The following is a 27,974-nucleotide window of genomic DNA, read 5'->3' on the forward strand; positions in this document are numbered from 1 at the left end:
GTGTGTCTTCAAGGTTCTGAGAAATAAAAATACTAACAAAGAGAGTCCGTAAAGCTATATATATTTTCGTCTTCGAACGCGCTTGGCGATTGTAGAAAACCAATAAAGCTACAACGCGCGTCGTGGTGGTCATCAGTAATCAGTGGTCATCCTATCGTGACGTTGTCTCGATATACGTGTCCCTTTTTGTGGTACAAAGTACGACGTTACTTTACTACGACAGTAAAGTGTAACTACGTTTCCGGCAACGAACCGCGTGGAATTCCTATTTTCGGCAAAATGCTGCGTGAGTATACATATATATATGCGTAAAAAGAAAATCAGTCTCTTAAAAAATTTATCTCGACCTTTCCAGCTCTTTGCTGTGAGAACTTACCATTCAAGTCGATTCCATGCAAATTTTTGCCAATTGTTCTGTTCGACGGGAAATAGCCGGCTTTTGGTTTTCATATCGTGTGCAAATAAAAACAAAAAAATTGTTCTTTAAAAAGATCTCTCAGGAAAGTGGTTATATTTTCCATATTATTTATACGTATATTATACATTTACTTTTAACACATTCCTCTGTTAAATCAAGTTTTAGTTTCTTGTGTTCTTTGTTGTTGCAAAATTTGTGGCTGATCAAAAACAATTTGCCTCTTTAACAGAACATATTTCAGAACATATTATTTTGTTCTCTTCCTTTTTTGCAATCTTTAGATTGCAAAGTGAAATAAATTAATTCTTTACTTGGTCGTGATGAAAGTGGCAAAATAGTACAATAAAAATATAAAAACTTAGTAAATGTAAGTATTTCTATTATAAAAAATTATTTATAATTTATTAGACAAAATAAAATGGAATTGACCTGGTAAAATTATTACTCTGCTCTTACTAAAGCTTACAAACTGTTCTACATGTTTTTTAATTTATTTTTTCCACAATTTCTTAATTTATATTTCTATTAAATTATAAATATTAAGTTAATCTGTTTTATTCACGATATATGTTTATTTTAATTAAATTGATCGTAAAAGATCACGTTTCTTTTTCCTTTTCAAAATATATACATATAACTGATACTAATAATTAACAATCATAAATGTTTTATTACTATTGATATGAAAAATAATATGAAAAACTATCAAAACATTACTTATCTTTAAACTTGAATTTCTTATTTATATTCATATCTGCTCTTTACATTTAACATAAAGCAGATACATAAATGTCAGAAACTAGCTAATGGAATGGTCATTGTCCGTTTTATCAAAACTAAATAGTCTCGAAAAAAAAATAGTAATACGAAAGAAATTATTTTATAATTTCGTCACACTATCACAAAAGCACGACCTGTTCTGTTATTACTTGTGATATATATGATATTTGATGAAGTTTAACATATTTTTCTCTGAAGAAAGAAATGCAAGAGGAAGTATAAAGGTTTTATTTGGAAAATAAAATATTTACATTGAAAGTGTAACTAAGAAAAACTATATTTTAGTACAGATATAGTATAGATAGATAGTATAGATATTAATGTATTGTATTATTCATAGGAACTGCGTCGATATTCTTGCTTCTTGCCATCTCGGGAATCATTGCACAAGATTGCGAAGACAAAGGCGCGCAATGTCCCACGACGCCGGCGTCGGAGTTCAATCAAGACACCAACTGGCAGTCGGCTACCTCGGTTTACGATTTCCATGCGAACGATATCTTGGGCAAGGATGTCTCATTGGACAAATATCGTGGCCATGTCCTCATCATTGTTAACGTTGCCAGCAACTGCGGTTTAACGGACACCAATTACAAGCAGCTCCAGCAGTTGTATAATAAGTACAGCGAGAAGGAAGGCTTGCGAATTCTTGCGTTTCCTTCTAATCAGTTTGCTGCCCAGGAGCCGGGCACTTCTGAGGAGATACTGAACTTCGTGAAGCAGTACAATGTTACTTTTGACATGTTCGAGAAAATTGACGTAAACGGAGAGAATGCCCATCCGCTGTGGAAGTGGATAAAGACCCAGAAAGAGGGTCTCATTACCAACGCTATTAAATGGAATTTTACCAAATTTATTGTAGACAAGGAGGGCAAAGTAGTGGAGAGATTCGCTCCGTCTACTGAACCGTTAAGCATGGAAGAAACTTTGAAGAAATACTTTTAAGTTTTTACAACGCTTGCTTCCCTTTTCTCGGCATCTTTCCCTTTGTATCTACATATTTCCAATAACTCCTTTTTTTATTTAGTATATAACTATATAGTTATACATGCATAATTAAATGTAATGCTAACAATGTATGGAAAAATTTTTTTCTTTTATTACATTCTTTTTTTTTAAATAAATATTTTCAAATAATGTATGGAAAAATACATCGTATTTAAAGACGATATAAATAATGAAAATAAAATTATTTTATAAATGTTAGTGATTTTGGACTATTTTTTTTACCGAAAAAAACTCGATAATTATTTACATTTTTAGTTTTATTTAGATAAAAGTACTTTCCCGTTGAAGTTCGACCATTGCTTTAGAATCCCCTTAAATTTGATAGTTTAAAAAACTGATGAAATGTAAAAATATAATGAAAGAAAAATATGACATTGGTAGAATATATATAACGAAACAACAGATGGCACAAATTAAAACACCGAATAATTTTAAAAGCTTTATTTATTATAAATCCTCTTTCGCTATCTACACTAGCATAGAAAAGACTATGACTATTATGCCAACGCAACATACACACATACACACACGCAATGACGTATGAATTTTGAATACAATTTTAAATACGGATTCCAAATACGTATGTACAATTACAAATTTATTTGTTTATAAGATATCCATGACGTCAAATGTACATACGAAGGATGCTTATTAATCATAATTTTCTCTTATTTTATACTTTTAAATATATCGATAATATATGGTTAAATTTGTTTAAATTGCACTTTTGTTTTGATAAAAAACTGAATCATTCATTGACCATTCCACTTAAAAATACTTGTTGTGAATCTCGTTAGTTCTTGACGTTCTTTACATAAAATCATAACTTTAAAAAATACGTTATTTATTTTATGAATGTCTAACAATACAAATGTAAACTGTACAAATGTAAACAAAATCCATCTGGACTACCCTACTCACTCAAGTCTTGAGATGGTCATACGTATGGACGGATTTAATAGATGCATCTTTTATATGCAGACTTTAATATAAATAAATACAGATTTAATAAATTATATAAAACTTCAGGCAGTTTCTTTGACATTCGAATTGATGGTAGCCATTTCATGGTCTGCTGTAGTTTTGTTTCTTCCGTTGGGTATCGTAACTGCATCCTCACAAGTCTAAAAAAAAAGAAACATTTAATGTGAATTTACTCTTGTAATCTCGGTGAAAAAATATATACGTTATATGAATATTTTTCCTGAAATTCTGCAATTAAAATGTTGGCCAATTTATCGGCCATATACTGACGCATTTATCTTACTCTACGAATACAATAACAATAACAATGAATTACCCATAGTTTCTTGTTGTAATTCTACCTTGTAGGAAGGATTGTCGTATGCTGATGTAGTTTTACGAGGTGATATGTCAGCCTTACTACTCGTTCGTCTTTTCATCAGCATCATTAATAGAATCAAAGTTGATAGTATCGCTAAGGAAGCCACAATGGCCACTATCACAAGCGGACCATAGTAATCTCCTTCATGCAGGGGAAGCGATGCAAATTTTCCAGCTGAAGAAAAGAGTTAATTTTGTGATAAAATATAAATATATAAATAAAAATAGAAGAAGATAAAATCGCGCAAAAAATTATGCTCTTAGAGAACGAGGATGGAGAAGATTGCACATTTTATCACGGTAAATCGGCAATGACATATGATATATATGTCTCGTTTACATAAAATTGAAGGGAAACATTTCGAAGTTGCATCACAAATTTGATATCATGCAATCTTCCTCTTTGAATTTTTAAGAAACTATAGAAATGTTTAAAAATTTTCAGGAAGGGGAAAATAACACGAAATCTGCTTATATCGTTACCTTGCTGAGACACGGTAGCCGGTAAGAGAACACCTGGCTTAGTGACAAAATCTTGCACATTACTCTTTTTTATTCTTCCATTCGTCAAATATATTTCAAGCCATAATCGGTATCTAGTGCCAGGTTTTAGATCACCGATCACTGTCTTAGCGTGAGCGTCTCTCTTGGCGATTTTGAAGGTACTAGTGTCTTCTTTGCCAGTGTCGCTCTGGTAAATCGCACGATAAATGTTCACGTATTTGTCCTCTGGATAAGGCACGCCACTCCAGGATACTTCCACGTCCGTCGATTTGATAGTTTTAATCTCAACTTTTACATCGAAAGAGTAGGGATCTGGCTCCGTAAACGTAGCTACCTGAATCTGCAATAAATAATAATTTATTAACAATATTATTCCTTTCTATTATGTCGCTGTATTCCATATAAAAACATTATTACTAACTATTTATCTTCGTATTCTTATATTATATGACTATAAATGAATAATACCTAACGGTGCATTCTAACATCAAAGAAAATCCAAAAGATTAAAAAGTATTAAAAGATAAAAGTAGATTAATTATATATTTTTTACACAAGCTTTAAAAAGGAGCAGTTTTGCATGATAATCTAAATTTAATAAAGATTGAATGCACACATTTTTAAAAGCGTATTAAAGTTATGACTTTTTCACCACGTAGCTGTTCTTTTTGTTTCCGTGCTTGTAATTTTAGTAATCTTCATACTTTTGATATTTCTTGTAGTATTACTAATTTTTATATCTTTAATAGCTTGCTTTTTTATATAATTTTAATATCTCTAACATTTCTAATCATGATCCAGGAATCACCAATGTCAGATAATTTGAATAATCGTTAAATTATCTTACCGTTTTTTCACTAATTAACTCCGTTAATTGTCCTGGGAACGGTATGAAGTAAATACCGACTTCATACGTGGTTGATGGCTTCAGGTTTTCAATTACGTAATTCGTTACGGCACGATGGATCAACGGTGTTGCCGCATAAACCTTACTATCGTATTCTTTATATCTCAACTGAACACCGTCTATGAATTGTAGCTCGTATTCCGTGAATTTCTTCCACATAACGTTAATCCAGGTCGAATTCGTCTCCGCTATTCTAAGTTCGGCGTCAATCGGTATTTGCGGGGGCAGGGTCGTCACCTCCGCGTGTTTCTCCAATGTACGCACACTGTAAATCTTGCTGGTTGGACTGTTGGCCAGGTCCTTCAGTTTCACCGTAATCTTCACCTTGTATTCGGTCATCGGCTTTAGATCACCCAGCTCAAACTCAAGCTGCGGTGTCGCGATCAAGTCATTAGGAGGGGCAAATACCTGTGCCTTCCACGTGGATGGATCGAAATTCCTATAAGACGAGAAATTCTATTGTTTCAAGGATCAAGAATGAATATTTCGTATTATCGACGTCACACATGAGAACAATAGAGGCTTGAGAAATTCCGTTTCTCACTCTGGCCTCCCCACTTATACTTTTACCAGCCACAGACAGTGCAAAGAATCACATCTGAGAGTTTAAAATATAGAACGCTTTCTATAACAAGTTATCAAGCTGACACTGTAAAAACCTTATAAAACACTTGTTAATGAAAGGAATAAGTTTAAAAATAATATTTCAATTTTATCTAACTTTGAGAGACATTAAATTAAAGAAAAAAAAATTAGCGCGTATGGTAATTACTTCAAATCAGGGAGAAATTAAAAGTATCAAGTTGCACAAAAGATCTTTTCAAATTGGAAGGTAATATGATAACATTGTCTCACTTACGTTGATTTAAATTAATCTATCATTTAGGATAATTTATGATGCCATTCCTTCTGAATTTCTTTGTTTTTCTAGGTTTAAACATTTTGCGCAGACTTGTGAAATTTGAAAAGATCTCTTTACCCAATTTGATAAGTAATGCATTACCACATACGTTTTATCGCTGGTGTATCGCAGCTCGACTCTTCCGTGCAGTCCTACCAGAACCTGAGGTACGGTAAACACTAATCGAACCGTATGTTCATCGAGCGCTTCCAGTATTTGCATTGTGACCTCATTGGAGGGAGACGCGGCTGGGAATCCGGTTATACCTCCAGGTAGAAGAAAGCCTGGAGGTACAATGTTATGGTCCAAACCTATAATATATCGGAAGATTTGTTATATCTCTATCTCTGTTAAAGTCCAGAAATATGCGAGAAACATGCGGTGAGTAATAATCATATGCGCCAACAGGGCTCAGTATCTCCTCCGAATATTTCGTTAACAGTTGGCTCATTAAAGCTTTCAAAATTTTGTTCCGCATTTTCTGTTCTCTTCATTCCATATTCAGACTAGTTGGAAAGCAGACTGTAATTAACTATTAAATTTTACAAAATCGATTTTTCTTAAAAGTCGATGATGATACTTACAAAAATCTGAGATATAAGATCTCAAGAGTAAGAGAAATTAGATATATCGCAACTTATAGATATTCAATTAAGTGAACTTTTCGATAAAAAATCGTGTTAACGCACTTAAAAAGTAAAGATGAGTCGAAATACGCCCGAATAAAACAACAGGACCTAAGTAAGTGCTTTATGATCTCTTTGCGTCCTTCGATTGGTTTTTTACGCTTCAAAATTTTAAATAAATTTTACGTTATTGTCTTTTATAAAATATTACTTTTTCTTTACACCATTTGATTTGTTTTAAGAAGCGAATTATTTCTTCGATATTTCCTAGATTGAATCTAATCTCATGTCCTTTACAAAGTCTACAATAAAATTGATCTTATTTGTTTTCTCATTTCCACACGCTTCTGTAAATTTAAGATCTTTTTTCAAGATCACAGCAGATGCCTTTAATTGCAAAAATTTGCTGCAAACGTATGTCTTTTAAGAGCATTAACGTACATGGTCCTTATATAATTACATAGAATTTTCTATAAGAGATATATCGGCGAATGTAGCGATGTTCCTTATCGAAAAATAAAATAACTTTCCCTAGGGATATTAGAACGTAAATAATATTCGTGCTATGACTAATTAAAAAGAAATGTATTTTGCAAATTACACGTTAGAGATGTAGTCAGATGATAATACCTAATTCCTCGATTAATTATGAGTGGATTTTAACAGAAGTTCAAATCTTGGGGATGTAGTTACGAAGGCATTTAACGTTGGAGCTTTACAAATGAGCGTGATCGATGAATGTCGGCAATGAGAACGTTATTTTCACTTTTCAACAAGGAAGATCGGCTCGTTTATCAGACGCGACCGCTAACGCAAATTCTGTACATTATTTCTTCTGATGATCAGGAACGAACCTGACTGACTGGGCGTTTGTGCTGCGAGCGGGTGGTTCAAGTGCGTAAGTCCTGACTGTGGTATGTGAGCGTCTATATGGAGTGGTAGAGTTGGCAGCGGGCCGTTCGGCACGTTATGGGGTATAGCTGGCTGGCCGGGATAGGGTTGGAAGGGCCCGGGATTGGGATCGTGCTGACCGATGTGCGCTAATAGCTCCTCGATTTGCTGTGGGGTATTCGGAATGTCGGGCGTGTGAATGTGATAAGTGGTCTGCCCGTTCTCATCTTTCTGCGTGAAGACATGGGGCTTCGTCGTCTTCTTCGGCGCGGTGGGCGCCGCCGCGGCCGTCCCGAAATAAGGGGGCTGTTGCCCTCGATTGCCGGACGGCTGTTTCTGACTAGAGATCTGTTGGTGAAGATCGTACAGAGCCGAGTGACCTTGGGGAGGGGTATGATTGAGCTGAATTAGGCCGGGGTGCTGCGAGTTTATCAGGTGGTACAATTGTTCCGGCAGAGTCTCGTGATCGGGATTTCTTTGACCTTGTTTCGGCCGATCCGGCAATACCGAGGACGGTTTTGATTTTTCTGCGTCGACAAAGGGATTACTTGGTGTCGTCTTCTTCTTAGGGACAATTACGTTCGGGTCGATCGTATCGGATTTGAGCGGAATCGAACCCTGATGAGGAAGTCCAACCGCTGAGTACTGGTTATTATAATTGACCGGAGAGGTATTTTCTCCGTTACTATGAGTAAAAGAGAATCCTGGATCTGATGTATCCGATTGAGGGTGTAACGGAATGAACTGAGCCTGATCGTTTGGACGATCTTTTTGCAAAGAAGTCCATTTGTTCGGGTTCAATAAACCTGGCGCGGGTTGATTTTCATTAATAGGATATGTAGGCATCGAAGCGGCCTTATCGGAGAATCTATCAGGTGCTAACGGACCAGGGAAATACTGATCAATCATATCCTTATGAGGTTTCAGCGATTCTACGGGTTTCTTCGAGTCGGATTTTGACTTTGATTTTTCCTTCGGGATCGATATCGGCTTTTCGGAGTGAACGGGCAAATGAAAGATGTCCTCGACATTGAGATGAGTGGATAGGAAGTCGGGACTGTAAGGTCCGTTGTAGGGCACCGTAGGATGTCCTGGATCCATAGGATAGTGAGGAGGTCCGTGAGTAGTAGTGTCCGTATGGGTCTGATCGGTTTTCGGGTCTTCCGAGAAGGGAGAAGTACTGTGCTCCGGTTCCTGGCTGGGCTTGAACATTTCCGACTTGTTATTCGGTCTTTTGATATTGTCAATCGTTTGCCGATCAAACGTGTTTGTGGCTAAGGGGCCGGGATACGCGGTCGTCACGTTCACCCCTGCAATAAGTAAAGTCCATTGTCACAGAGATTGTCAGTGATCGGTCACGAGTTGTCCGGGGTCCATGCATATTTACAGCGGGATCCAACTCAAACTTTCCAAGCGCAGCCACGGCTATATGAAGCATGCATTTACAGCTTTGCTTTCATTCGGTTATTACATTGTCAATGCGAGGTATGTACAAGGAGAAAAAAAAGGGAGTAAAGTCGACAAATGTAAATCTCGGGGTGGAATATACCAGGGGAATGTAACCTGAAGCCGTTAACTTATTGCAATACAATAAAAAAGTGCAATCGTAAATAAACATTACGCAATAATGCACTTATATTAGAGCCCATTTGACACAATTTGTGCTAAAAATCTTTCTATTTACATAACATAAGATTACATTGAATTTTTGGGTGTAACCAGATATACGAGGTATATTTTGTATCTTATTATGTAACGCTTAATATGCCTGTGACTTTACAAAATATGTGACAAGAGTGTAGTTTAATTATAAGGACACCTCGGAAGTGTCACAAATTTTGATTTTAATGAAACTTTATATATGTACATGTAGGTGAAGTAAATAAATGAATTTTTTTTAAATTATCGGTTGGGACAAAAAATCGGTTTTAAGGGATAAAATCCCCTCTATTTAACATCTCAATAATATTAAAAAAATAATAATAATTTTCAAAAATTCACCCTCTCTTCACCCCTTTATGAAAGAATATCTATTGTATTATAATATTATAAAATGATTTTTTTTCTGAATATATACTTACATATTTGTAATTCTTCATAAGAGATTGCAGTAATTATAATTTTTATTTTTAACTTTGAAAGCATAATATAATTAAAAAATTAAATCTTGCTTATTAAATTTTAATTTGTATCAAGAGTGAAAGCTATAGTGCGTGTTTATTAAACATAAGTATTAATAGTACAGAAAAACAATAATGATTTCTCTTTGCTTCATTTTATATATTTTTATTATTTCAAAAACTGAATGAATAATATCAGTTTTGGCCTTGTGCGTACGTTTAACATGATCAAGAGAGAATGGTGATATTGTAATTTTCTTCTCCTAACAATAAGACTCGATGTTAAAATTTCATTAACCTAAATATATCCTTTTGCGATTACAATCAACATTTTAGCTACTGAATAATTGCGTTAATCCTTTATAGAGCGAAATCGAAATAGGGACGGGAAATGATTATTCTGTGAATCTCATATATGTATAAGTTAATAGACTATGGTAGAGAAAGCGGTCTCTGAAGGTTTCTTAAAATATACAATTAAGATGTGTAATTAATAGACGAAATCTATAGAATGCATGTACATTTACACATCATGACTATGCACAACAATGCCTTAATAAATATTATCATTTTCTATTTGTTTGACGTATCCAGTAAATTTGTGTACATTTATCTGAATTATTACAAGCTGTATTTTGTTCGACATATAATTATCAATGTTTTTCTTTAAATAGACGTTATCTTTGTATTCAAAATTACTTTTCCTAAAAGCTATACGATCAATTAAAAAATTTATTATACATTTTTAAAATTAATTTTTTGTTATAAAAAATTACTTCACCAATTGTATCACGATTTGCTGAACATTCTATAATAATTAGAAATAATTTAGTAGATAGAATGAATAAGAAGTATCTCGTCTATAGAGACGAATTTCAAAATGATTATATAATCGTAATAGTACGATTATATAATCATTTTGAAAATAACAATCCAATAATCGTGTTCCGAAAATAACCTAACAGCTAGAAATATTTGTTGGCTTCGCCACTTAGGAAAGGTAGTTGATGACGACTTACGATTCGCTGCTAATTACACGTTAAATATAATAATCAGTAACAGTAGTGTTTTTCAATCATAGTTAGTACTTTATCCAGAGTATGTTTTCATTTATTAAATGTATCCCTGTAGACATCTCTTAATATCCTTCGATGAGAAATGTGATATAATAATGGTTTTTACAATGGATTTGTTGATTGGAGCAGTAGTTCTTAACTTTTTCTTTCTTTGAGTAATATTCTTTAATTTCAATGTACAAAATGTATTTTTGCATTTTAATTAAAAGCTTATCTCTGCATATTTTTAAATATTTTCATTATTATAGAAAAAGTATAATTTCTCAAAAGAACAAACAGATAATAAATCCAATAATAAATCTTATCTAAATCTAAATGATAGAGATTACTTTCTTCAAAACGTATGTACGTCAGTAACATTCAAGAAAGAAAATTTAATATAGATTCAGGACAAATTAAAAATGTTACACAATATCTCCCATCCCAAATACCGCGCTCATTCTTAGGAGTTAAGAACTACTCGGCTGATTAGGATGTCGAGGAACATGTATTTTATTTTTATCCAAACTGTTATTTACCTGGCAGTTGTGACGAAGGATGGCCGCAGGTCCATTGCGTGCAGCACGGATTAGCAGGTACATGCGTCAACGTTGCTTGATGAGGAGGACATGGCAAATTGGCAGGCGGCAGGGCTGGTACAAATTTGCAAGCAGCGTGACAAGATACATTGCCCATCTCGCAATAACAACGTCTCTCGCAGCCGGTGACGTTTGACGGTAACTCGCTCCAGTTGTCGTACGTAACTCCTTCATAATTACAGGAGCCATTGTTCCTACAGCGCACCTCCTAGAAGTCAATAATTATTGTCAGAATATGAGAATGTAGAAATTTGTTGAGAAAGATTTTGAGCTTTCTTCAGAATTTTCATTAAAGAAATAGCCATTATTATCCGAAACAGATATTATTTATGCGATATCTAATAAAAAAGTTATTTAAATATAAATATCTTAAAAACAAAATCTGAGATTCTACATTTGGAGTTTCTTTTGCCTTAAATGTTTAACAATTTTTATTTGTGGATAAATAATATTCCTCATCACATTACAATTTTTACTCGAAACATTTTAAAAATATATTTTTCGGAGATATTGATATATATATATCATATGTGCTTTATTAAGTATTTTTTTAATTTGACTTGATACATATTTTATAATGTGAATATTCTTGAATTATTGATGTAGGGGAAAGTAGGATAAAACGCGGTAGAATATTCGTTAATTTTTGTGAGAAGTAGGCGAACCCGAGGATAAAACTGGATCACATTACTTAACCAGTTAATTACACAGGCCGACATTTTTAAAAACCTGAGACTAGACTATACTTTCCCAAAGGTTTTCGGCCCGCTGAATCCGAATCCGCCAGCGGAATTGCTCCATCACATCAGGTTTTCGAGATATCCTAATCTAAAAGTGCAAAAAACACAGTTTTTCGCTATATTCGGGGTTATATTAAACCGCGAATTAATTTTTATCCACAAAACTCGTTACGGCATCTGAAAGTACTACTCTTCGCCTTCAAAATGCTTTTTGAATTTTTCAGATATCTTATTTCTTCTCGGAGATATCGTCCGTTGAAATTTTTTAGTTTGGCGTTTTCGTTACAACCTCCCTAACTTTGAAAAAAGTCTAAGATTTTCGAATTTGCCTTTTTTTTTTGGTCAATTAGGCAGACCACAGTTATGTATTCTTATGTTTTTGAAGTAGTTGAATTTAAAATTGCAGTCTGCTTACCCCATCGAGTCATAGCTATGGGGGGGGACTCGATGGGGTAAGCAGACTGCAATTTCAAATTCAGCTACTCCAAAAACATAAGAATACATAACTGTAGTCTGCCTAATTGACAAAAAAAAGGCGAATTCGAAAATCTTAGACTTTTTTCAAAGTTAGGGAGGTTGTAACAAAAACGCCAAACTAAAAAATTTCAACGGACGATATCTCCGAGAAGAAATAAGATATCTGAAAAATTCAAAAAGCATTTTGAGGGCGAAGAGTAGTACTTTCAGATGCCGTAACGAGTTTTGTGGATAAAAATTAATTCGCGGTTTAATATAACCCCGAATATAGCGAAAAACTGTGTTTTTTGCACTTTCAGATTAGGATATCTCGAAAACCTGATGTGATGGAGCAATTCCGCTGGCGGATTCGGATTCAGCGGACCGAAAACCTTTGGGAAAGTATAGTCTGGTCTCAGGTTTTGGAGTTTCGCAAAATTTTGTCGGCCTGTGTTATCTTTAAATGACGTATTATATATTTCTAATGAATTTATTTCAGGTATTTGAATTGGAATAGAATTAATTAATTTGTCTGTGATCTATATGTAGTTACAAGAAATAAATTCGAGAAGTAGAATAATATTTTTATCAATAATAAAAAATTTTAATTTTTAAAATTGAAATTATAAATCAAAAAGTATTCTGTAAATCCTATAATTATAATAAACAGTACATTGAAATGTTTTCCACGAAAATAAGCAGAGTCCAGTTTCTGATTTGCTTGTCGAGTTTTTGCATATGCTCATTATAATAAGTGGTATATCAATAAAATTCTATTTTAGGAAAGAATCAATTATAGAATCAAAAGCCATGCGATCCAAGCCTAGGTCTTTGACGGCCTTATGTTAGTTTCTGTATATATATATATCTATATATATATACATATAATTTATATAGATATATATATATACAGAAACTAACATAAGGCCGTCAAAGACCTAGGCTTGGATCGCATGGCTTTTGATTCTAATTGATTGTATATTGTTACGATCCTATTTCTCTTATTATTATTTAGGACAGAATCTTCGAAAGCTGTACCTGAGGACAGCATTGTGGTGCTTTTGGGACAAAATTCGCTGGAACCGTTTCCCAATCTAGACAGTGAGGATCCAACAAGTCCAATCCAAAGTCCGTAGGACACTCTATCGTAGCGCATTCACTTTTTCCACCCTCTGTGCAAGTGCAGAATGAGATACACTCGTCGTACCATTCCGCGCCAATTTTGTACGATTTTCCCCTGTAATTACAGGTATTCTTGTCGGATGTTTTCTCCGAAATATTCGTCTTCACCACTTCGGCTGGTAGGGACACCTGTATGGCTAGCCCGGTACGGCTTCCTTCCGCCACGCGAACGTAATACGTATGCGCGGGCTCCAAACTCGAAACTATACCATCTGCGAATATATATAAATATGTAACTTTGTTCTAATTTTTTATTTTTTATCCTTCGTCATTAAATCTTTCAGAGCTGTAGCGATAGTATTCTATAATTCGAGATATCGGCAAAGAAAAACTATTTTAAATGTCTGACATAGTGGAAATTTGTATAACTACTTGTAACGAACAGAAATATTGTTGCTTCAACTCATGAAGCATATATATTATAATTTCAACTGTTCTGCACCAGTTCTAATTTATGAAACGAGAGGGGCCTGAATAGTTAATGATCAAAGCGGTCGTGAAGCATGAGTTTCTGAATTCGATTCGCGAACCACTCGCATTCGATACTTCTCTCGCTCATCAGCTACAATAATTATTTCTTTACTTTCTCTCTCTCTCTCTCTCTCTCTCTCTCTCTCTCTCTCTCTCTCTCTCTCTCTCTTTCTCTCTCATCGATAAGTTTTATTTACCTTTATCGGGATTCTGTTGTCTCCATACGTGATTGTCCTGCGAGATCTCTATGGTAACGTCTTGAGGATTCTTCGCGGATAATTTTAATTTGATCGCCGTCGAATTCAACACCTTCACGTCCATTAATTGTACGCTCAGGTCGGTGGAATTCTCCAGTCTGAACTCGTGATCGGCCAAAGTAACGTCGCAAAGTGTAACTGTGCAGCAGTGATCACTAAGGATCAAGATAATTAGCTATTATCTTGCTTATAAGTTATTTAATTTTGCGATTTAATCCGCGATTGCTAATTTCATCTATTATAGAAGATTTATACCTAGGGTCGGTTAGCGCGACGCAGCGATCATGCTGCTTAGCTATGGTGTCATTCGGTGGACACTTGGGCCTGGGCTGACACTTCAAATGGCCGCCAGCCTCGCAAATGCATATCCTGGAGCAACCGTCTTCAACACGTTCTCCTCTAGCCACTGTAATGTTGCCGAACACACACGTCTCGTCCGGTTCAGTAGCTGTATCAAATATATAAATCTTTTTATATTAATTGAATATAGCTTCTTTTTAATAGAAAAATAAGTTACCCTACAGATATCTAACAAATAAGTTGAATTAAAAAATACACTATAAATAGCTTGTGATGTCGTTGATAATTAATCATACATGTGGAATAATCTCAAATAGTAAGGTATAATTTCCGTTCTATTTATGACAGCAGATAATACGCAAATTTAAACGTTAATGAGCGCCGACAAATGAATTAATGAAATCTCTGGAGCAATAAAAAAGCTAGAGTCAAGGAGTTTAATGAAAGAATGTGGTCTGATAAGTATCGAACTATTTGTGCGTATTATTTTGTGTTTGAAGTGGAAAACACGGACAAATTATGGGCTTGTAAATCGCGAATTTCCGTACTTGTGTCTGCATGAAGATCATCAAATTCTGAGAATATACAAAGAGACACAGACCTGAATCTGGACAGAGAATAACGGCGCAACATGGTTCCTCAACAACCAGTTTTTCTTGGCACAAAGGATCCTTATAGTCTCTGCCCGCTCTAACGTAAGGGTAGATACATAAAGGCTGACACTCCATAATTCCACTTTCGGAGCACACGCACTTCTCCTCGCAGTCTCGGACAACTTTCTCACCCGCTGAATAAGTGCGATTTCCGTGGATACACACTGACGCTTTCGGAAGTAATGTCGAGGAAATGTTTATGGCAGTTTCGTTATGCGGCGCGATGTACTCTCCGCCTGGAAAACAATCGAGCGGATCGTTTAGGCTCTCCACGAGGACGCATTCCGATTTTGGAAATGATTTCCAAAACTTATCTTTCATTAACGTAAGTAAATTAAACACAATTTTGGAATTTTTGAATTATTAGTCTTAAATACATAAAATCAAACGTAATATCTCTGATTTGATCCTAATTTTTTTTAGGTAATAAAAATAAGACATGAGGTTTCTAAGTTTGCGCAATAAATTTTTTAGTTTTACTGGCCATTTTGAGAGCATTTTTACTTATTATACATACATATATTACAATAATATTTATTTTTTAGTTTCATGTACAGTATAAAACCCTCAAAATGTGCTTGTTCCAAAAGTACTCACGTAGAGATCTTAATGTAATATTGTTAACAAAATCGGATTTTTTTTGTAATTTTGTATTTTACTTAAGAAATTAATTTAAAATTAACTAATTTTAGTTAATTTGGAAATACATTTTATATATAATAATTTGATAATTCTCTCCAATGTAATTCTTTCCAACGTCAACCGTAACAAAAAATTAATGTCCGTCATGTCCATGTCTCGTGTCATGTTCATGTCTCCACAATACTCACCTTCGACTTCTTTGTCGTCCTCGTCCATGCTGATGTCGCTGAGATCCGTGATATTAGCGTGCAACGAGTTCATTGGCTCCGAGGCGGTGACGTTTAAGGCTCTGCCTCTCGATGACGTTGTTTCTTCCGTCACTTGAGCCCCCACTGCGTCGCTCGTCGTACCCTGGGCAGCAAGGCTGCTCGGCGGCGTCGTCTTCGTCACAGAGACGATCGGTACTCCGTGAAGAAGAAACGGAATCGTTACGCCCGTAGCGTCCATAGATTTCACCGTCGCTGATGATTGATCGACCTTCATCGCGGTCGTCGTGGGTGAAATCGATGACGTCATCGGAGCGTCGGAATCTGCAACCCTCCTCGCGTCATCATCCTTGACGACGGGTTTTTGGTATTTCTGATCGCCTTTGGCCTTAAAGTCTATTACGGTCTTCTTCTTAGCTTCAGTCGTGGTCTTGACGTCAGCTTCTTTTGTCGGATACACAGTTCTCGTTTCTGTTGTATCGTTCCGCCATTCTGTACGAAGGGGCTGCACTCCTAGAGTATCTTCGCCATTGGTATCTGAGCAAAAGGAATAGACGCTTAAGAGATTCAATTATCTAGTAAAATTATTAGGCACTTTGCTTCTTAAAAATTGGTAAACTTTCACGCTAGATCTCATCTCTGATCCGATCAAATATTTTTATACGTAACTCTGGTAAAAATGCATAAATTTTTGTCAGATTAAAAATAAAATATGATTACAAAATCGAGATTCAAATATGCTTGCTGCGTCACAAAATACAAACATTTGAATAAGAAGTTTCTAAGAGTGTTAGCGACTTGAAATTTTTGGGGGGGTCTCACAAATTCACGCGTGTAGTCGTATAGGATTAAAAGATTTTCAAATCGAACAATGACAAATCCGAAACAAACCTAAATCACTTAAAGACACTTTTCAACAAAAGTTAAGATATTGGGATTATTAAACAATATTTTAGGTATTTGTATTGTTTAAAAAAATTATCTATTACACATGCATGTCACCTTGGATTATGCATATGTTGCAATTGCCTCAAGGTGGTTACTATCTCTCGAAGATATATGAGTGACTAATATAATCTTTATTTACTTATTAATGAGAATGCCTTGTTTCTGAGCTAGATTGACACTCATGAATGCCTTGTTTCTAAGCTACTATTATTAATCTTATTTCCAATTTTGAGGAAAATCGGAAGGAAGATCGCGTACAATCGCCTGATTGATCGTACCTCTCTTATATGTACCACCTGCATTTACTACTTACACATTTATCACATTTATATATAACACTTATTTTATTATACTGTTTAACTTATGTTACAGCAAATACTTTTAATAACTACGTTTGGGGCGTTAAACCATAGGTGTGTAATTTGTCTAGCGCCGTGTTGCAAAAGGAACGAGGATTTAATGACGGGGCGCAGCAGTATATACGTACAATAAATGCACTGGAAATTGCATTCGAGCACGTGACTTAATCCGCCCGTTACATTACCGCATAATATAATGTGTAAGTTATACGATCGTATTATATATGGAAACGCGAGCGTGACTTAGGCGAGTCGGAGACTTTTTCCTATTCGCTACCGTTTCTTTTCAGAGACTTTTCGTGTCTAGTCCTGCAGGCTGCACCAGAGAAAGTGCACGTGCGACTTGAATGTAAAAGTTCGAAAGGAGGAAATTAAATAAAATTTACATATATACTTTAATTACCTATAAGAATTAAATTTTCATTTAAAAAATTTCAGAATTATTACATTAAATTAAAAACTAACATAGTAAATTCGATTTAAAACTTAAATTAAATAAAAAAAATATATATAATTAAGTACTAGGTTTAATTTCCTCAAATTTGATTTATAATGTACTGTATATATACAAAAGTTCTGATTGCATATTGAAAGAATAAATGCATATGTGACATTATTTATACTGCGAGTAAATATCTCGCAATAAGAACCGGTAAGTGTTATTGAGTGACGCGTACGAGAGTTCGTACAATTGCATTACTAATTAGCTAATAGCCAAATGTATCTAATTACATTTTCGAGTGGAATATTCGGTAACATTTATCGCACTAGGAACGGTGAATTGTAACGGTTCAACCGGTCCGCACGAATGCGGTATTCATCACGAAGATACACCTGACGTGTTCGACTAACAGATTCTACTTTATAAGGACGCCGTAAGTAGGCGGCGATCTCCTTTCTACGGTTAACCCATCTTTTTAACCACTCTCCATTTAGTCAATTTGTAGACCTCTACATAGCAAAAAATGTCAACAGCTTTATTACACTTAATTAATTTTTTTAACGTTGCGTATCTTTGTGTACATAATTTCCGAATTATTAAATTAATTAGTATAATTATAACTATTATATTAGTTGAAGTAATGCCCAATATTTGAAAGTAAACAAAAAACATTTGATTTTAAAGCTACATCTGCCGCGAATACTTCTTTTGTTGAAAAAAGATTCTGCAATATCACAAAATTTAAAAGTGTGGATTAAAAAAACTTGACCATATTATAGTATATAAATTTCGAAAATAATATAATAAGTTTTAAAATTTTGATGATCAAAGAAAATGATTTTCAGATCTGTATCTAGCTAAATTTTTAAATACTTTAATAAAACCGTTCTTTCCGTGATATAATACTTCTTTTGCTTATTGCATGTATTTGATTAATTTATTTATCAGTTATTTTATGGCACGCATGCCATGTTTTCTTTCGTCACTCTGCAACTAAAGAAGAAGAAAGAATCTGATTAATATCTGATTCGGTATTTGTCAAGCGGACGTTAATAAGCCGTTCAATATTTATGTTTTATATATTTTTAATAAAATATATATCGATCAACAGAAAGTTGAAATTATCGTTAATTAACTTTAATAAGAGGGTATGCAATTACATCTTATTAATTGAGTGACTGATATAAATACGAATGAATGTCTCGCGAAGGAGACTGTTTCGCTATTGCGAGTCATTCGCAGAAAAACCGCGAAGATATCCTAGAATTGATTTTCTTTAATCAGCCCGATGTGAGATGTGACGCGATGCCGCAAGAGAGCCTGGGAAATCCGGGCGCCTCTCTTGCGCGGTCGTTAAAGTCTTTGGCTGCGTCACGCAATCCTACGCGTTTCATTCACCGCTTTAATGAACCCGCGTTATATTATTACGCAAATGATATAAAATGCATCTCGGGTAAATGTTTCGTTTAAAATTAAGAAGGAAAAAATGTAAGGAAATTTATAAAACTTCCCTTTCTCTCGTTATCAGTATTCATATCTTCACTCACGTAACGCAAGTATTTGAAAGACAATGTAAGACTAAATCTAAAGGAACATATTTTCAAAGAAATCTCCTAAATTTTTACCACGTAGGAATTTAGATAATTTTTTAAAGTTGTTTCTTACGGTTTATGTGGATGATAATCATAAAAACAATTTAAGGAAGATATTTTTTTTTCAGACTTTTATACAAAGGACATTTTTCATTAATATTGCTACTCACAATTTCAATAATCTTTTCTTCAGTATCAGTAATCATTTCCTTAACATAGATACTTGGTGTACTTTTGGATAACTTTTTGCTTACGGAATGTGGTGGTTTTTTTTCAAATATTTTCTCATATTACAATTTCTTGTCGCCTATCATCGCGATTTTTTTTTTTTTTTTAGTAATATGTAATACAAGGTATTTTTTATAGGAGCTTATTCCCGAAGGAAGCTTACCGGGTGTCGTGGTAACTCGTGTTTCAGCATTGGCTGTCAGGGAAAAGGCGACCCCGCCTAAGAGGCAGAGACCCAGCAGGAAACATCTTTCCTGGATACGCATCCTACCGCATTCTTCTGCACAGACGTATACACGTAAACACTCGCTCGTTCACACGCACCCCACTAATTTCGTCGGCGAAAAGACCGGAAACGGGGATCAGGAAGGGAAAATCCAAGTCCGCGTTCTCCTGCGCGGTGAGGCTGCTGCCCGCGACCAGCAACGCGTGAACCAACAACGCGGGAACAACGGGCAGTCCGTGGCTGACTGAAACGAGTTTCAGAGACTTGGATGGCGTGGAGAGAAAGAGAGAAAGAGAGAACGGTCCACTTCGTATGTGCGTATGTATGTGAAGGGGACTGAGGGAGAGAGGGAGCGAGAGAGGGAAAGAGAGGCAGAGAAAGAAAGAGAGAAAGAGAAGGAATTTGTAGAGTTCGCAGTTCTCGAAACACTGCCGAGTGCCGTGGAGTCCGGGGACACCGCTGAAAGCACGCGTGCACGGTGACCGATCGACTGGCCGCTCTCTCTCGTTTCGTTGGCGATCCGTGCCGAGGCCGGAGCTGTAGTGCAGGCAGCACCGCGGTGAACGGGATTCGCCACCGCCGACGAGCCTCGCATTGGCCTACCTCTTCTTCGTGTGCGTCTTCCACCAGTTCTACCTTCTACCGTGAGCCCGGGTACGGGTACGGCCGCGTTAGCCTTGCTACAGGTCGTAGACACTTGCACTAGGCGCCATATAAATGCATCAGCCTTCGTACGCCAGATACATTTTCTAAAGGCTTTTTCAAAAATGTTGTACCGTATTTAGAAATCAGAGAATTAGAAAACAATGAGCGACAATAATAGCATAAATAGAAATAAATAAGTAATAATTAAATAAAAATTACGTCTAAGAATTAGCACCGTTCATTAGCTCCATTTTATTTCCTTTGATTTTAATTATTGAATTGAATCGATGTTTAATACAAATTTTTATTATAAATTGATTTTAAATTTAAAATGTTTAGTAAGTTTCGTCAACACTAATATAATTTTAAATAGTGTAAATCCACGAAAATGAAAAACAATGATTAATATGAGTACATATATTATGTCGTATTGCATTTTATTGCACAACTCCTGGGACGCGTATAACATACAATTTAGACTAAATAAATTTTCGGTCATAGGGTGAAATCTTATGCCTAACTTTTTGTGAATTTTATACATTTTGCTTTTAAACTATTCGGATTACTTAAAACGATTCTATTACTTAAAACGGCTTTATACCAGGTTGGAAGTGTAATATCACTTGAACCAGTCTTTATTGAAAGATTATAATTTTTTTTTCAAGTTAAAATGTGTTAAAAATCTGTTTTTATTTTATCTGGATAAACAATACATATTAAGAACAATATTTGAGTTTTGTATTTTAGATAAAGCCTTTAAGAATTATGTTGCTTGCTGTCTTCGCAATGCGGAAGTACATGGCGATAAACATTTCATGTAGATGTAAAGAACTTGAAAATTTGTCTTCTTGAAATTGATTTTTAAAGGCAAAGGATACGAAATCTTCATATTCTCTTCTATTCGTATTCAAATACGTTACTTTCTGCTATTTATTTTCCTTATTTATTCAGTCAAGTCCTGATTAGATTAGAGATTTCTTCAACAATTCTTTAAGAAAATTTAGTTTTGTACAAATTTTTTGGCATAAAGCCAATACTTTCGAGATGACATAAAGCTAATAAATTCAATCTGAGGTCCGTGATAAACTAATTCGTAATAGTGACATCAGCACAGCTTCTGAACGTTTCCTGAGGGCCACAGCCCATGCCTTTTGTTCCGTCCTCACAAATGCCCCAGGTATTTCCGGTGCGGTAATGCCACCTAAAAAAAGAACCAATCTTTATATTATTTCAGTTATATATTATTTAATTAATTCTTTCTCGGTAAATTTTTCATCGATGTTTTTTTACATCTTTAATTTTTAAAATTAGACATATTGTTTTTATAATTAAGAGTAATTAAGCGTTAATATTTTGCTCGAGATCCAGACTTAATAACGTTGAAATTAAACGAGATTTTGTTCTTAATCCCTACCTGATCACGCATTGTTTACACGTGACACCTTTTGGTAGAACCAGCTTGAGAGAGTGATCCCTAGCGCCGTGGACTTTAATGGGGTATTTATAGCCGCTACCATCAGCCAATGGCAAGGGATACTTATTGAAGCACACATCGGTTTCTAATTCCTTTTCTGATTTTAGCGGGCAAAGATGGAATTCAAAGTGACCCAGATGGCTGGCGGTGAGGCGAACGGTCACATCGATGGTGGAACCTGCCTTGTATCTACGTAAAATGATATATATCCTCTTTTATATATAACGTAATTCAATATAACAGTATAATCTAGTATATACAAAAAGAGTACTCCAATTTTAGAGTCTAGCCATCGATATTCTTACACGTTTAGGGGTTGCGATGATCCATGAAACTGAATCACAGAATCATATTTGATTTTGACTGAATAGGTGTTAGAATACGTGTTAGAATTGGAAGATAAATTAAAGAATGTACTAAATAAAAATTTTGCAGTGTTTTAATTATAAATTTGATTTGTTAGAACGGTATCACTATGTACGATTTACTCACTTTTGAACGATGACACCTGTTCCATAGATGCCGCCATTTTCATTTGGCCGTGGTCGGGGTAAAGAATAATCGTCGCCGCATTCTCCGCACTTACCGCCATTTTTACCGTGTTGAATCTGGTAGTAAAGTATTTCTTTTTTAATATAGTCAATTGAGAATTTCTCGTCTCTTCTTTCTTCTAATCAAGTTATTTATATTATTATAAAAACCATTATTTGTTGTATATATATATATAATTTATTTTATAAGATGTGTTTAGTAATATTTGTTAAACAAGATTATATTATAGCAATAAGGTTACAGAATTTTGTTAACATACATAGAATTATTAATTTTTTATTGTTTGATATATGAAAAGAAAGGATTGGACAACGAATTATACACATATAATTAAAAATTTTGCTGCGAGCAATTATGCTGATTGAATTGATCAATTAATTGATGATTGATAATCAAATTTATATTTATACGATTAAATATACACGGAGAGAATTTTTTGTTATATTTTACCCTTAAATTCACTACAAACTTGGGACAGCTTGGCAACCAAGGAATTTTTAAAATATACAAAAGACATTTTACAAACAACGTGATAAAAATTACCAAGCAGATTGGTAAATTTTGAAAAATTATTGAAATTTCCTAGATATATTATAGTAAAATTAATCAAACATATTTTATATTTTAATGTAATAGATATTAATATTTTTTATTCTGGTAGATATTAATCAGAATAGCTCGCATAAAATTCTTGGTGGTACATGTTGTCTCACAACTACCATGATTTCAGGGTAAATTTTAAGAGAAAATTCTCTCCGTGTAGGTCTTCTCTTTGAGTAAAAAATTTTTTTGTTTTTAAACTTTTTATTTACTTAAATCTATTACATTTTACTGTTAATTTTAACATTAAAATAGCGCGAACTATTGATATATTTTAGTAAATTTTACTAACAATTAAGAAAATATCAATTAAGATCAAGGAACATTATTTTTACAAAATTTCGCAACCGGTTTTATAGTCTTCTATACATACACCGTATCCTCCGCAGAAGTGTTCATTGTCAGTGTAGTTGGGTTCTACAGGGAAACCTTTCCTCCATGCACTACTTCTGTTTATAGGGTCAAACATCATCCCGTGCCCAGAAATTTCCTGCAGATTAATGCAGATTACCACCGTCAACACAAATAATTTTGTGAATGTCATTTTGCTGTATCTTTAATAACGGATAAGAGACGAAATTTCGACGCAAATGTTCATTCCATCTACTTTATATACTTATGCAGATTCCCCGATAAGTCGCTTGCACGTAAGAAGGAATTGATAAGGGATCGATGATGAAAGTGATAATTGATAAATTATCTTATCAGATGCAGCGGGTTATATAAAGTAATTGAACGTTGTATTAAACTTTCTTCATTACATTAGAGTTTAACAACGGATGATTCATGTTAACGTCATTTTTATCTTTTTCGTCATATAAATAGAATAGCAATAATTTTGCTTAGAAAAATTAGATTACTTTTTGTTTTATCTTTTTCGGTAAGGAAGTGATGTTATTATTATATATAATTTTTATATTTACACGCGTAACTTTATAAATCACTTTTTTATTAAGCTAAAGAAAAATTCATTTTGAATCTAAAAAATATGTATATCATGTTTTTGCTTTCCGCCTATTCTGTTATTCCGTAGCAATTTAATTTATACGTTGTTGATACGAGATATTTGAACTTCGATGACGATAAAGTTGAAAAACAAGCGTAACGTAATTACTTAGCTGCAGCTGTTTAAATAATTTATTACCGCATTCGATTAATCTTTTTGAAATTTGCGTCACATTTCAGATATTCTATTTTTAAGTATTAGTAATTTTATTTTAAGTAATATCATTTTGATAATCTCTTTGTGATAAAGATTAAAATCGCAGAATGTTTTATAATCAACAAGAGACATGATAATATCTCAACAGCGTCAGCTAAATATTTGGTCACATACATTAACATTTATTAGTATAAATGTGAGCTCCCAGTTTTAACAACCAATAGAAGCATAATATTTAAGTGTAATAAGTATAATATTTATGTTGAGAATATACATATGTAAAATATTAAGGGTAGAAGAAGCAGGTAATCTAAGAAATAAGTAAAAAAATAGCACATTATATTCTTTAAAAACATGTTTACTCTCAAAATTAGAATAACTCTAATGTTTATTTAAAAGAATATAATAATATTAGAATATTATGATATATAAGAATATTATTAAAGATATAGAAATGTTATATTGTAACAACATTAATTTTTTTATATAATTTTTGTAAATAAAATTAAGTTTTTTGTATAATAAGAGGTGAGTGAATATTAAAAATTTACAATTTTTGACATCATCAATTCTTGACTTTTTTCTTTTCTCGATGATAGATTTGATAAGTTGTCATAATAATGCGCTGAAATCTAACAAATAATCGAATTTACCCTTAAAACCTCGAAAGCGCATTCTCAAGACTCGAAATTTTCTAAATATCTATTAAAAAATTGATTTTCTTAATCCAACTAACTATATTTACTTCCTTAAATCTTGCTGCTTATGTTTTTCTATGTGCCACTGGCCTAAGTGTTACTGACAACACGGTTAAAATCGATCCATCAACTATAGGTACCTTAGCACTACAAATTTTTCTTTTAAATTTACATGTTGATTCAAGTATTTTTACATTTTTTGATCTACTTCCAGTAGATGGAACATTTATTCCAATAGAACTCTCTTCTAATTTGCTATAGAAAGGGAAAAGAGATATTACTAAAGATAATAATTTAAAAAGGGATTCGATATTATAACTTAGATTTTTATGACATTATCTTCTCTATAACATAAGTGCGATGAAATATTTCATATTAATTCATACAGAAACTCTTAAAAACCATTGTCTATATTACAATGTTCGCTTTATACCTTAAAAGTGACAATTTTATAAAATTCATCGGCAACTCTTCTCCATTATTTCTAATTCTTAGTAAAAATTTTTGTTTAATTTGAACAACTTTATTCACGAAACTTTATTACTTACACGCACTTGATATTCGTATAACTAGATAACAATTCGATAGTTACACTAATACAATAATTAGACAAACCAGCAATGGCTGGGACATTTATTATCCACGTGCAACTTCTTTACTTTTTGTCTCCCTTCCTCTTCGTCATGATTGAGAGATTGCATCTTTTTAATAGTATATTAATCAGAGATTCGCAATTAGTGTAATTACAATATTGATATAATATCACTTTTCAGTTTTTTAAATCTGTGTGGTTGAAAATCGGACGATTGTTACCTATAAACTAAAAGGGATATAATTAATTTATTAAGAAATATCAAATAGTATTTTTAGTATTATATCTTGTCTTATGAAGTAACAAATGATGATTTTAAAAAATTACGCTTACTCATTTATTAAAATACATCGTTTGGAATTTATTCAACAGAGATGTACATCTATATACATACAGATTGATACAGATGTGGCTATATTATTCTAATTCAACATTTCTCAATTTAACAAGATAAAATTGTATTGCTGTCTTAGGGCTCATGCACAATGAGAGGAATAAGGAACAAGGAATTAAACATAGAGAGAATTTATAGTCCCATCTTTTTTCAAGACACGGAATTATCTCTATGTTTAATTCCTTGTTCCTCTCATTGTTCACGACCCCTTAGGAACAAATTAACGATCGGTCAAAATTAGTTATCCAAAGTAAATGAGAGATTATTTAATAAGACACGTCTGCAACTAGGCATTAACAAAATTTAGTTCACATAACAATATAATCCCTATTTCTCAACTAATTATTGTTACAATTAAACTTTGTAGCTTTCTATTTTTATTTCAAATTGTAATAATCAATATACTAATTTATTTAGCTATAAAAATATATTATTCTAATTAAATGTCAGATCCTCATCATTCTTAACATTGATGATAAAACATTTCTACTCACTTTAAGTCTATCTGACACGATATTGCTCTTTGTATACAAACGTAGGAAATTCTTACTTTTAATTAATCAAAATAGGCTCCACAATTAGAACAGCGTTTTGTCCTCAATAGCAGACAGCAGAGTATCCCAACAGGAAAGAAGAAAATCGCGCAAAGCAGGCCGAGGCACGTGAAATCATCCTCCATTACACCTACCTGTTTTTACATAATTTAAATGTTATTAACTTTTGGCTTTAGCATAATCGGCGAAAATGATAATATTCGAGTAACAAAAGATTTGCATACTCTGCACGCTGGACAGCCGCCGACTATGATAATTTCTGGAACAAGAATCGCGGTGGAATGTGTAGCACCGTACGATGGAACATGGCTTTCTTGATATCCAGGGTTGATGTTATTAGGATAGTATCCGGGAGGTGGTTGCCAGTGCGTATTCGCTAATGATAAAGATTCATTAGAAACATACAAGATATTAATAATTTACAGGTGAATCACTGTCGCTTTTCCTTTCCTTGTTCAAATAAATATATCTCTTTTTTAAAAAGTTTACTAACTTTTTACAATAAATTTATATAATATAAATCAGTTTTTCAATAAATTTGTAAATACTCTTAGTGTTATCGACAATATCTGTTTTTGCAAAATAAAAGTGCTACTAGAATTGAAGGTATAATTATATAATTTATCTATGTAAACAACTTTAATTCTTAGGTCTTTACTTTTTTGACAAGAATGTTCTACTATCTAGATTAGTCACGTAAAGGAGTAATTTGGAACAAATGTTGAAACTGTATTACTATAAACTAATTAACGAAAGGTAATCAGATAGCATAGAAAATTGGATAGCAAGAGAATTGGACAGCAGGAGAATTGCAGCCAACGAAATAAAATCGACAATTTTGCGCGTGAAGCAAAATTCGCGGAGAGAGAAGTACTTTTAGACAGCACAACCTAACCTAGAAATCGCGAGACACACCTGCTGGAGCCATTGCGACGGAGTACGGCGGTGGCGGTTTTTCGGGCGTTTTCAGCGGCTGCGACTCCATGATCAACTTGTTGTTTCAATTCAATTATTTAAATAAATAACGGGTCCGCGATAATTTCCATAATCCGTGAACACAACGCGGCACCGTTTGGCAGCGCTAATGACTTATGACAGGAGTCAGCAATGACAGCTGATGACAGCGCTAATGATGACGCGTGTTTCACGTGACGGCTGATATCAACCTATCGGTTTTTTTTTGGAAAGCAAGAATGGCGGACAGGCGGACTCCGGCGGACTGTTGTGAACTACACCGAGTTCTACCTTCTGCACTTGAAATAAAATACATGTGCGCAATTAGACGTTTCAGAGAAACAGATAAAAGATGAAAAAAAGAAAAAGGTTCAGCTACAAAGAACATGAGTGTGATAAACTTGTATATCGTTCGGCACTGTAAAAATCCAAAAGGGCTCAGTCACAATGAGAAAAATAAGGAATAAGATAAAGGAATAAGGAATAAGGGAATG

General features: G+C 33.9%; 4 protein-coding genes and 1 long non-coding RNA gene across 9 annotated transcripts; 2 read left to right on the forward strand and 3 right to left on the reverse strand.

Annotated features, from left to right (window-relative positions):
- On the forward strand, window positions 1–2,404 carry LOC139776523 (uncharacterized). The gene is made up of 2 exons (XM_071713221.1): window positions 1–286; window positions 1,539–2,404. Exons 1-2 carry the CDS (start codon window positions 280–282, stop codon window positions 2,141–2,143), a joined length of 612 nt encoding a protein of 203 aa, XP_071569322.1. The 5' UTR covers window positions 1–279; the 3' UTR covers window positions 2,144–2,404.
- A 228-nt stretch (window positions 2,405–2,632) lies between these two features.
- Window positions 2,633–19,927, reverse strand: Sas (stranded at second). The gene is made up of 13 exons (XM_071713225.1): window positions 19,793–19,927; window positions 16,043–16,597; window positions 15,161–15,448; window positions 14,515–14,707; window positions 14,200–14,414; window positions 13,388–13,743; window positions 11,094–11,361; window positions 7,343–8,689; window positions 5,972–6,173; window positions 4,902–5,400; window positions 4,034–4,394; window positions 3,532–3,725; window positions 2,633–3,330 (listed from the first exon to the last, which is right to left on the reverse strand). Exons 1-13 carry the CDS (start codon window positions 19,893–19,895, stop codon window positions 3,232–3,234), a joined length of 4,680 nt encoding a protein of 1,559 aa, XP_071569326.1. The 5' UTR covers window positions 19,896–19,927; the 3' UTR covers window positions 2,633–3,231.
- LOC139776529 (uncharacterized) lies at window positions 11,155–20,731 on the forward strand. 4 transcript variants are annotated; one of them, XR_011719101.1, is made up of 6 exons: window positions 11,155–11,291; window positions 13,365–15,537; window positions 17,381–17,567; window positions 17,658–18,019; window positions 18,139–18,242; window positions 19,820–20,731. It is a non-coding gene; the product is annotated as an uncharacterized lncRNA (long non-coding RNA). The 4 variants fall into 4 exon arrangements; XR_011719102.1 differs by having other exon boundaries at window positions 13,365–13,477; window positions 13,599–15,537; window positions 17,658–18,242; XR_011719100.1 differs by having other exon boundaries at window positions 17,658–18,242.
- A 171-nt stretch (window positions 20,732–20,902) lies between these two features.
- On the reverse strand, window positions 20,903–25,123 carry LOC139776521 (uncharacterized). Its single transcript, XM_071713217.1, has 4 exons — window positions 23,500–25,123; window positions 22,467–22,582; window positions 21,915–22,163; window positions 20,903–21,701 (listed from the first exon to the last, which is right to left on the reverse strand). Exons 1-4 carry the CDS (start codon window positions 23,668–23,670, stop codon window positions 21,587–21,589), a joined length of 651 nt encoding a protein of 216 aa, XP_071569318.1. The 5' UTR covers window positions 23,671–25,123; the 3' UTR covers window positions 20,903–21,586.
- Window positions 25,124–25,275: 152 nt separating this feature from the next.
- On the reverse strand, window positions 25,276–27,734 carry LOC139776526 (membrane protein BRI3). 2 transcript variants are annotated; one of them, XM_071713224.1, is made up of 4 exons: window positions 27,442–27,734; window positions 26,751–26,902; window positions 26,523–26,660; window positions 25,276–25,806 (listed from the first exon to the last, which is right to left on the reverse strand). In XM_071713224.1, the coding sequence occupies exons 1-3, from the start codon at window positions 27,509–27,511 to the stop codon at window positions 26,529–26,531; spliced, it is 354 nt and encodes a 117-aa protein (XP_071569325.1). In that variant the 5' UTR covers window positions 27,512–27,734; the 3' UTR covers window positions 25,276–25,806; window positions 26,523–26,528. The 2 variants fall into 2 exon arrangements, with proteins under 2 accessions (XP_071569325.1, XP_071569324.1); XM_071713223.1 differs by lacking the exon at window positions 25,276–25,806 and having other exon boundaries at window positions 25,915–26,660; window positions 27,442–27,733.
- Between the last annotated feature and the right edge of the window lie 240 nt (window positions 27,735–27,974).

The sequence above is a fragment of the Temnothorax nylanderi genome, unplaced genomic scaffold, assembly GCF_030848795.1.
Source record: "Temnothorax nylanderi isolate EJ_2023f unplaced genomic scaffold, tnyl_v1.0 TNYL_tig0121_pilon, whole genome shotgun sequence".
Classification (NCBI taxonomy): Eukaryota; Metazoa; Arthropoda; class Insecta; order Hymenoptera; family Formicidae; genus Temnothorax; species Temnothorax nylanderi.

Coding starts and splice junctions, on each gene's coding strand:
- Sas (XM_071713225.1), bottom strand. CDS start 19,895: ATGCGTATCCAGGAAAGATGTTTCCTGCTGGGTCTCTGCCTCTTAGGC. Junction 8,690..11,093: donor TCCTTCGTCACAACTGCCAG/GTAAATAACAGT, acceptor TACTTATTGCAG/GGGTGAACGTGACGACCGCG. Junction 3,726..4,033: donor GGCTACCGTGTCTCAGCAAG/GTAACGATATAA, acceptor TCTTTTCTTCAG/CTGGAAAATTTGCATCGCTT.
- LOC139776521 (XM_071713217.1), bottom strand. CDS start 23,670: ATGACATTCACAAAATTATTTGTGTTGACGGTGGTAATCTGCATTAAT. Junction 22,164..22,466: donor ACAGGTGTCATCGTTCAAAA/GTGAGTAAATCG, acceptor CATTTTACGTAG/ATACAAGGCAGGTTCCACCA. Junction 21,702..21,914: donor TGTAAACAATGCGTGATCAG/GTAGGGATTAAG, acceptor TTCTTTTTTTAG/GTGGCATTACCGCACCGGAA.
- LOC139776526 (XM_071713224.1), bottom strand. CDS start 27,511: ATGGAGTCGCAGCCGCTGAAAACGCCCGAAAAACCGCCACCGCCGTAC. Junction 26,903..27,441: donor CGTCGCAATGGCTCCAGCAG/GTGTGTCTCGCG, acceptor CTTTATCATTAG/CGAATACGCACTGGCAACCA. Junction 26,661..26,750: donor GCGGCTGTCCAGCGTGCAGA/GTATGCAAATCT, acceptor ATGTAAAAACAG/GTAGGTGTAATGGAGGATGA.